This window comes from Leguminivora glycinivorella, chromosome 2 (assembly GCF_023078275.1).
Source record: "Leguminivora glycinivorella isolate SPB_JAAS2020 chromosome 2, LegGlyc_1.1, whole genome shotgun sequence".
In the NCBI taxonomy this organism is placed as follows: domain Eukaryota; kingdom Metazoa; phylum Arthropoda; class Insecta; order Lepidoptera; family Tortricidae; genus Leguminivora; species Leguminivora glycinivorella.
Window position 1 is genome coordinate 55001 of NC_062972.1, and position 9748 is coordinate 64748.

At 42.3% G+C, this 9748-nt stretch overlaps 2 protein-coding genes across 2 annotated transcripts in view; both read right to left on the reverse strand.

The window, feature by feature from the left end:
• Positions 1-6821, reverse strand: part of LOC125242368 (tRNA (guanine(10)-N2)-methyltransferase homolog) — a 13237-nt gene extending 6416 nt beyond the window's left edge. The window contains 9 exon segments of the mRNA XM_048151171.1: positions 727-891; positions 974-1172; positions 1484-1628; positions 1834-1907; positions 2461-2650; positions 5809-5943; positions 6141-6281; positions 6284-6526; positions 6625-6821. Coding sequence (XP_048007128.1) covers positions 727-891; positions 974-1172; positions 1484-1628; positions 1834-1907; positions 2461-2650; positions 5809-5943; positions 6141-6281; positions 6284-6526; positions 6625-6696 — 1364 coding nt within the window. The 5' untranslated portion in view covers positions 6697-6821.
• Positions 6822-7058: 237 nt separating this feature from the next.
• Positions 7059-9702, reverse strand: LOC125242370 (esterase AGAP003155). The gene is made up of 4 exons (XM_048151174.1): positions 9290-9702; positions 7923-8120; positions 7490-7630; positions 7059-7307 (listed from the first exon to the last, which is right to left on the reverse strand). The coding sequence occupies exons 1-4, from the start codon at positions 9540-9542 to the stop codon at positions 7117-7119; spliced, it is 783 nt and encodes a 260-aa protein (XP_048007131.1). The 5' UTR covers positions 9543-9702; the 3' UTR covers positions 7059-7116.
• Positions 9703-9748: the final 46 nt, after the last annotated feature.

Consider the following 9748-nt stretch of genomic DNA (forward strand, 5'->3'; position numbering starts at 1 on the left):
TATTTTATGTTGTGTAGGTAAATTACATATTTAATGATATTGAGATTCATATTATCTTTTTCTTCTATGACAATTTGATATGTTTTCTCTGAAGAAGAACGACGTATTATTAAGCAATAATATAATTTATTGAAATTGATTTCCATAGAGTACCTAGTCTGTTCATATTCTTTGATGAATACTTTTGCATGTTAAATTGTATGTTGTTATTTAATGCATGTTAATTATAAGATGTAATGTTTTGAAAAGAAGTTGCCCGCCGAGTTTCTTGCCGGTCCCATAGTGGATACCCCCCTCCCAACTGAGGGGGGACTGAAATCTTCTCGAGGCTGAGGCGTAGGGTTAGAGCCGGCGTAGCTTTATTTGACGTTCATATGCGCATTGTAATATGCCTACTTGAAAAATAAATATTTCATTTTCATTTTTTTCATTTTCATTTTCATTTTACACACACACACACAGGAGGCTCACCTGAAGTAGTGCGCGACGTCCCCGTGCGGCTCGCGTGTCTCCTCGTCGGTGAGCAGCCTCCTCGCAGTGAGCCGAGACAGCATGCTCGGGGTATACCTCACACACACACACACACACACAGGAGGCTCACCTGAAGTAGTGCGCGACGTCCCCGTGCGGCTCGCGTGTCTCCTCGTCGGTGAGCACTGAGCAGCCTCCTCGCAGTGAGCCGAGACAGCATGCTCGGGGTATACCTCACACACACACGAGGCTCACCTGAAGTTGTGCGCGCCGCCGTCGGCCGCCTCGTCCCCGTCCGGCTCTCGTATCTTCTCGTAAGTGAGCAACCTCCTGGCCGTGAGCCGAGACAGCACCTGCTCGGAGTTGGCCACCAGCTCGAGGCACGGGTGCGACGGCAGCTGCTCCGGGCTGTACTCCGCTCTGAAATCGAAAAGGAACCATCAAATACTTAAATATTTGTACTATTTTTGATAAGAGAAAGATGTTGCCGGAGTGTAGTGACCTGAGCAGCGGGTACCAGGCGACGAGGCGGCGGCCGGGCGCCAGCAGCGCGGCGGCGGCGGCGAGCAGGTCGCGGTAGAGCTGCGCCAGCGCGTACGGCAGCTTGGCGGGCACGTGCTGCGCCCGCTGCGCCGCCGGCAGGCTGTAGCTCTCCCGCTCGATGCCCACGCGCTCCGTCGGCTCGCGGATGCCGTATGGAGCTGGAAAATAGTCCTAGTCGATGGCATCAATCATCACTTCGGCGGCGGAAATCCATGACAATCAAAAAAAAATCCGCGAATAGATAACGTGTGTTTCATCAACCCCGACCAGTGTTACAAACAGTGGAACATTAGGACTGAACTTGATTGAAGTAGCGGTCGTTAGTGAAACGAGATAGAAGTTGAATTTGTAAATTAAAAGTTAAAACTCAAGAAATATCGTTTTGTCAATGCGAAAGAATAGGTCCTGATAATGTGTTTTCCCGGCCGGTGCATAGTCCGAGAGTTAGTGAAGTGAAGTGAAGACTCACGGTCGGTGAGGAGCGCGTCCATGGCGGGGGCGCGGCCGCGGCGCCACAGCGGGCGCGACGAGTCGCTCACCACCACGTCGAGGAAGCGCGCGCCGTAGCCGTACTGCACCATGTTGGCGCGGATGCTCTCCTCTTTCTTACGCACCTAGAGGACAACGTTGCTTTATAACTTTATATCATTTTTCCCGCCTGTAAAAATGGCGCAGTGGCGCACAGTGCATGCATACTAATACCCCAGATCATGAGGCCATATTGTAAAATTGTCCACGGCTGGCCATAGTAAAATGTAGATACAATGATTAAATTCTAGTTTCGTTGTAAATTCAAGATGATGTGGTGGTGGTGAGTACCTTTTGTCCGACGCGCGTGGGCCGCGTCCTTCCGTGCAGCATGAGGAAGTCGATGTCCGTCCCGCACACGTACGCTGCGACACAAAGCTCGCCGTTCAGCTCACGTCTACACATCATGGAAATGATGAAACCCGATACGAGGCCTACGACAGACCTTGTTGTTGACAGCGTGGTTTCCATTCCACAGAGTAGATTGTACACAGCAGATATTTTAGGGCTGTTGCATTCTCTCAGTTTTTACTACTATTGAGCAACGATTTAAAAACTCAGTTACGTGTGAGTCCTGTGACATGCGGCGATTGCGGCGTATCGAACAAATGCGCGTTAAATAGTGAGTAGTGAGATCTTGGAACAAACTCCCAGAAGACGTGGTCTCAGCACAAAATGTGAATCAGTTTAAAAATAGACTAGACAAGCACATCACATCTACAACTCGGCTATGATTACTGTCACAATGATCACTGGATACAGGCTATATCAGTTCTTTAACTGCCTGCCTGCTTATTAAATAATAATAATAAAAAAATAAACTCTGTGTGTATTGTGTGTAGTAAAGTACGCAAATTGTTTACTGAAACATACATATAACAATTGTATTCATATTATGAAAGTTATATAGAAGAGTACCTCCGAAGTGAGCAGCGGCCACCAGCAGAGAGCCCGAGCCGACGAAGGGGTCGAGCGCGATGTCCCCGTCCTGCAGCTGCGCCTGGTTGGCGGCCAGCAGTGCCAGCGCGGGGTCCATGCTGGTGTTGCCGATGAACGTGCGCTTCTTCAGCGAGTGCTGCTGGATCACCTCACGCTGCCCGTCCGCTACCTTTGGCAAATCATACATACATACATACAATCACGCCTGTTTCCCAGAGGGGTAGGCAGAGATCACGGATTTCCATTTACTACGATCCTGACAAACCACTTTCGCTTCACACACTTTCATAACATTTCTCATACACGCTCGTCGGTTTCGAGTACTTCTGACCTGGCCTCTTTGGCAAATCATACTTCATGTTATATTCATAAATATTCATTCTGTCCAGTGTGTTTCAAAGTTCTACATATTTCCAATATTTTTGTGGCAAAAATCTGCCTTCGAAATATTAGTTACTTTATTTCCATACAAGTTTTTTTTTTTTGTAAATACTTAACCACTTTATTTGTGACATGACTACATTTGCTAGAATCAAATCACTAGAAGATAATCTAAATATATAAAAGAAGAAGCTGACTGACTGACTGACTGACTGACTGACTGACATATCAACGCACAGCCGAAACCGCTGGTCCTAGAGATTTCAAATTTGGCACGTAGGTTCCTTATATAGTGTAGAGGAGCACTAAGAAAGGATTTTCCAAAATTCACCTCCTAAGGGGGTCAAATGGGGGTTCAAAGTTTGTATGGGGAAACAAGATTAGTTTGACTATTCTATTCGAAACTTCACAGGAAGATTCCTTAAGACATATGACTGAATACGTGTTTCAGGTTTTTTGAAAATTTAACCCCTAAAAGGGTGAAAAGGGGGTGATAAAGTCAAAAAATCAATATGGGTATCGTTTTTATGGTTTATCGGGTCGCTGATCACGATAAATACAACGTTTTTAAAATCTAACGAGGCGGAAGTGAAATACCTTCTCCCCCGTTGTGGTGCAATGGGGTTTAAATATCAAAAAAATATATAAAAGAAGATATTGACTGACTGACTGACATATCAACGCACAGCCGAATTCGCTGGTCCTAGAGATCTCAAATTTGGCACGTAGGTTCCTTATATAGTGTAGAGAAGCACTAAGAAAGGATTTTTCAAAATTCACCTCCTAAGGGGGTCAAATGGGGCTAACAATGTTAGTTTCACTGTTTTATTCGAAACTTCACAGGAGAGATCCTAAAAACATATGACTAAAGACGTGTTTCAGGTTTTTTGAAAATCTAACCCCTAAAAGGGTGAAAAAGGGGGGATAAAGTCAAAAAACTAATATGGGTATGGTTTATACGGTTTATTGGGTCGCTGATCACGATAAATACAACGTTTTTAAAATCTAACGAAGCGGAAGTGAAATACCTTCTCCCCTGTTGTAGTGCAATGTGGGGTTTAAATATCAAAAAATATATAAAATAAGAAACTGACTGACTGACTAACTGACATAATATATCAACACACAGCCGAAACCGCTGGTCCTAGAGATTTCAAATTTGGCACATAGGTTCCTTATATGGCGTAGAGGAGCACTAAGAAAGGATTTTTCAAATTTCTCCTCTTAAAAGGGTGAAATGGGGGTTCAAAGTTTGTATGGGGAAACAAGATTAGTTTGACTATTTTATTCGAAACTTCATAGGAGGATTCCTAAAGACATATGACTAAATACATGTTTCAGGTTTTTTTGAAAATTTGACCCCTAAAGGGGTGCAAAGGGGGTAAAGTCAAAAACACAATATGGGTATCGTTTTTATGGTTTATCGGGTCGTTGAACACGATAAATACAACGATTTTAAAATCTAATGAGGTGGAAAAGAAATTTTCTCCCCTGTTGTTGTGCAATAGGGTTAAAATATCCAAAATAGCCATAAGGTTTAAAGATAAAAACTAAACCTATAGGTTTAGTTTTTATCTTTACTTCTGGTTCAAGAGATTTCAAAAAGACACGGAAGTTCCTTAGAGGAAGTTCACCTCCTAGCACGATAATTTGACAGGGACAGGGACAGGTACAGGGACAGGAACGGGATAGGGTTAGGGATAGGGATAGGGAAGGGATAGGGATGGGAATAGGGATAGGGATAGGGATAGGGATAGGGATAGGGATAGGGATACGGATACGGATACGGATACGGATACGGATACGGATAGGGATAGGGATAGGGATAGATAAGAATAGGGATAGGGATAGGGGACGGGGACGGGAATAGGGATAGGGGAGGGACGGGGACAGGGACGGGACGGGGACGGAGATGGGGACAAGAATAGAGATAGGGTCGGGGATAAGAATAGGGATTGGGGTCGGACTAATCGGTCGGCAATCGATATCTAGGCTGTGTAAAATGCAGGTGGCTCAGTGCGAAGGGATTAGTAAGTAGGCATCGGCGAGTATCCTGCATCCGTAATAACTATTACATTCAATGAGCTGTAAGAAGATCGTTGTTTGCTTGCCTTTTATATGTTTACGTTTGCAATAAGTATAAGCAAAATGGAAAAAATTGTAAGCGACAATGCAAGGAAGTACTTTTTACCCACCGACCATAGCGTCGAGATACTGGCTAGTGGCTATGTGGGTTGTATGAAGTTTCCCCAGTATAAATATTTATATAGGTAAAATACAAACATATTCGTACCTACTACCTACGCTGTGGTCGCTGTGTAACAATTCTACAATCATTGCAAGAATTTCTTTTAAAACAATAGTAATATGTGTAAGGTACAGTCAGCCAAAAAAGTGGTTTACCACTTTTCGATCAATAGAGAGAGATCGATCAGCAAATAGATCAGTTACAATGGCCCCCCAGTCGAGAATTGCCCCGCTTTACCTTAATCGAAGTAATCGCGGACAGATGTACCTACAAAGAAACCTACGGATCCAAATGAAAAATCTTATTTTTTGTAAACGTTTCAATAAACGTTCCAAAAAAGTGGTTTACCACTTTTCAATCAATAGAGTCGAAAAGTGGTAAACCACTTTCTTGGCTGACCGTACAGCAAATAGATCAGTTACAATGGCCCCCCAGTCGAGAATTGTCCCGCTTTACCTTAATCGAAGTAATCACGGACAGATGTACCTACAAAGAAACCTACGGATCCAAATGAAAATCTTATTTTTTGTAAACGTTTCAATAAGAATACTTTTATTACGCGGGCGAAGCCGCGGGTAAAAGCTAGTTATGTAATAAAAGTGTAAGTTACTAAGTTAAGATTTGAGAATAATATTTTAGACATATGCAGTACAAGTTTGGGATTACAAGGGAGTCAGGGGTGCCTGTTAGGAACTCACCCATCTGCCAAAGAACAAGTCCTCGGGCTCGTCGGGCACGTTGTTGGGCTCCAGCCCGTAGAACTCTATGTAACTCAGCACGGTGTCGGGCTTCTTCAACTTCACTGGACCTTCAAATGCTAAGTAATCAAATTTCTGAAACAGGTCCATTCTATTTTATTTAGTACAAAAGTCTGTTGTGTCCCTAAATTATATTTGAAATTTAAAAAAATAACTTAATTAGGTTTAATAATTTCAGTTTATACATATATTATGTAAAACAGCTTTATTTCCATATTTTTTCATACTATCCAGTGATATGTATATACATACAAATAGTATGATATACAAACCTCTATCTTCTCAACTTTTTCCTTCATGCTGAAATGCTTGCAGAAGGTCTCAACTTCCACTTTAAAAGACTTGTCCACCGGTCGACACGCTTCTATCAAGCCACTTGGGCAAACATCTTGATCACACACTCCATTCTCGGAACCTTCGGGGTAATCCACTGGTCTGTGCTGTTCTGCATGGCTCGCTTCAAGTTCTGGTGCAGCTGTGCCTCGGTTTTGGCCCTCGACCATAATTCTATACAATTTTTAAGCAACACAGATCGCGACGCAAGTTTTCTGACGCACTCTTCCGAAGGCACTTCGACCACCCAGTATGGTTTTACTTCACATGGTTTTTCTACATATCTGATGGGGATATTGAACATGGACAGCAAACTTTGCATTTCCTGTAATGCACATATTTAATTATATTGGTAAAAAAACAATTTAAGTTTAAAATATATACAAAGGAAACTAAAGTTTTTAGAAAAAACATAAAACTTACGGCATGTCGAAAATCGACGTGTTCTTGAGCGAACCATAACAAATACCGCGGCCACATTTTTCTTAAATGCATTTGTAACTTCCCTTTATGGTAAAATACCCCTTTAGCTACATTCTATGCTCGTAAATAATTATTCTTATTGATAAAACTAAGTTTCCCAAACACGACTTCGCGATCAAAACATAACCTATAAAATTTTGACAATTGACGTTTCAGGAACTTTTTTTCTATTATGCTAGACCGTGTAATGCTTTTATCAGCCAACAAAGTTTACAAAAACTTCTTCACTTGCACGAGCAGTTTATTTTTCTATGCTCGAGTTTAATGTATAATAAATTCATTGCACAAAAGTAAAAAATCTAAATTCACAATTTCGTATTCTCCATGTAAAATATACTAAGTAAATAAATTCATAAAAAAATTAAAGACAGACATCGTTCAATCATTCCACACATTTATTAAAAGTAAATTATAACTATATAATATGTATTCCTATCGCATGTCTTCCTCCTTCGGCTGTATAGCGGGGGCGTCCTGCTGGTCCTCGAGCAGGTCCTGGCAGCGGTCGTGCAGGAAGTCCTGGTAAGCGTCCTTGGTGGAGCCCGAGCACGCCACGTAGTGCCCGCCCGAGTGCTCCGCCACCACAGGCTTCACGAACAGGCTTATTAGCGACTCGCTCATTTCTGAAACAATAATGACCCAAGGGTTAGACGAGAGATTGCTGTTAATTGCTGTCGAGTTTGAAAGTGAAATGTCTGGAATGAGCGGATTTGAACTTTTATATGGACTATACATTCGTCAGTTCCAAAGTCTCAAACTAAAAACACACATTCATAATCTTGGCCTATGTAAAATAATGATGTACCCTTTGGTATGATGGAGTCGCCCTCGCCGTAGACGTGCAGCGAGGGGAGGTTGATCTCCTCGTCGTAGAAGCCCTTGTGCACGAGGCTGCCCGACCGGAAGCCCGACGCGAAGATCGCGAAGTTGAATGTGTAAGGCAAGTCTGCAAAACAATACCTACACTTGGTGAAATATCACGCTTTATGATGTATCATAAAGCTTTGTATTAAGATTGTAATATTTGTAATTTAATGGCAAAGATAAAAGTTACTTTGACACTAATATTAAGGTCTGAGTTTTGAAAAACAAGGCCTCGTTTTTCATTATAAGGCAAATTGAAGCAGCCCCACGAGGCAGGTGCCCTTGTAAGAACACCACGAACTTTTGGTCTACCACCTCTCTCAGAGCCTCTCGAAGCCCTGGCAGAGGCTTCTACTATGGTACAGAAAACTTACACCCCTTCTGCTGCATGGCGGCTAGCAGCCCCACTAGACAGGCGCCCTGCGAGAAGCCCATGAGGCCGTGGAAGGGCCCGTGCGCGGCCACGGCGCGCTCCACGACGCGCAGCGTGGCCTCGAAGCCGAGCGCCGGCCCGCCGAGGCACTTGCCGCTGAACGTGTTGTCTTCCGCGTTAAACCACCATGACCGCGAGTCTGGAAATGTTGACAACATTATTATTTTATTATTTATGTATATTATAGTATTAAGGCATTATCTAATCTAATTAAAACTGCGTAAAAAATGACAAAATAAAAACAAAATATATTAGGAATTATATCAAAAATTAAGTTTTTTACTTTCGAAACATAAATCGAAGTTGTCGCGCAGAGAAATGGTATGTCGATGTCGCTTGCATCAATTGCACACTTAATTATTCAAATGGAAGTAGAAGGAGAAAGTAAGGATACCTATTGTACAGTCTTATTTAAGGGGCTCCACGCGCTTTTCATCCATTTGACGAGTTTTAAGTTGAATCTCCTAAACTTGGTCTACAGATAAAATTATAAAACAAACAGCCACCGATTCTTGAATCTTTTATCTCTATTTGTAAGAGCCATATTTTGAAAAAAATCCATATTTATTTTTTTATGTTTTTTTGACCACAGAGAAAAACGCCCCCCTCTCTCCACATAAAAGGAATGTTGGTTAATGGACCACCACCTGGAAAATGTTATTAATAGTATATATAGTACTACTACCATACAATCTGATTATAAGTGATGGCAGATGAAACTTCAAAAAAAAATTAATGTTTTTTTGAAACAGTCTCTCAAGTGTTTTAGATGCCACTTTCAAGTAATTATCAACATTTTCTCTTTGTATTTTCTACTTGGCATACAACCTGTAGTTTAGGGGATGCAAGCTTTAGTGACCTATCCATCGGGACTCAGGATTAGTATATGGTAGCGAACATGCTGCAAATAAATGTATATTAATTTCATACAGAATAACATAACTGTCTGGGTCCTCTTAGAAGAATCAATACTTGAAACATTAATTAGCATATCATGCCTAGAAAGAACCATGCCAAACCATGGAATATGTGATATGATGACAGGCAGTACCAGTAGGTTAGTAAGTATGCTGATGTGAAACAACATTATTTTGAAAGCCGTAATGTAATAGTGCCACATTATAGTTAAACTGTGAAATATAATACACATCATGATGTTATGTCATATAGGCTCAATAATATCAGGCTTGTACCATTATCATTGTTACATAGCAGCTCATACCAAACCCAAGCACAGTTGGAATTGAAGGTGTTATAGGAACAACAACTCATTTCACCCGAGCAGGTATAATGTTTGGCAAGTTGTACCTTCCTCCCCGCCGCCGTCCTCGGTGAGCACGCGGTGCGGCGCGGACAGGAAGGTGAGTTGCGCGTACTTGGCCACGGCCTTGCGGAAGGAGCCGATCTTGGCGCGGAACACGGCGCCGTTCTGCCGGTACCCGTGGAACGCCAGGATCTTCAGCCGCTTCCGCGCCTCCTTCGAGTTCTCCTTCACCTTCTCCGTCAGCACTTCGCTCATGTTGGAGTTGGAGTTCTCCTCCGACATTTGCTCTTGAGACATTGTACGGTTTGTGGTTAGAAGCCGCTTTTCGTACAGGTTATTTAGTTTTCGATGGAAACTGGTACGAGCGGTATTGTAAAGCGTTGTTACCGCTCAAATTAAGTATTTAATTGAATAAAAACAAATAAGATTAAGCCTAGCTCCAGTAAACCTTGTCAGTGTTTTGTAGGAACTAGGACTCCTCATGATTCTACAAAATAATTCCT

Bases quoted from the DNA above. Each gene is read 5' to 3' on its own strand.
- LOC125242370 (XM_048151174.1), bottom strand. From the start codon at position 9,542: ATGTCTCAAGAGCAAATGTCGGAGGAGAACTCCAACTCCAACATGAGC. The intron at 7,631-7,922 runs GTAAGTTTTCTG...ATTGTTTTGCAG, and splicing joins CGCCATGCAGCAGAAGGGGT to ACTTGCCTTACACATTCAAC. The intron at 7,308-7,489 runs GTACATCATTAT...TTATTGTTTCAG, and splicing joins CGACTCCATCATACCAAAGG to AAATGAGCGAGTCGCTAATA.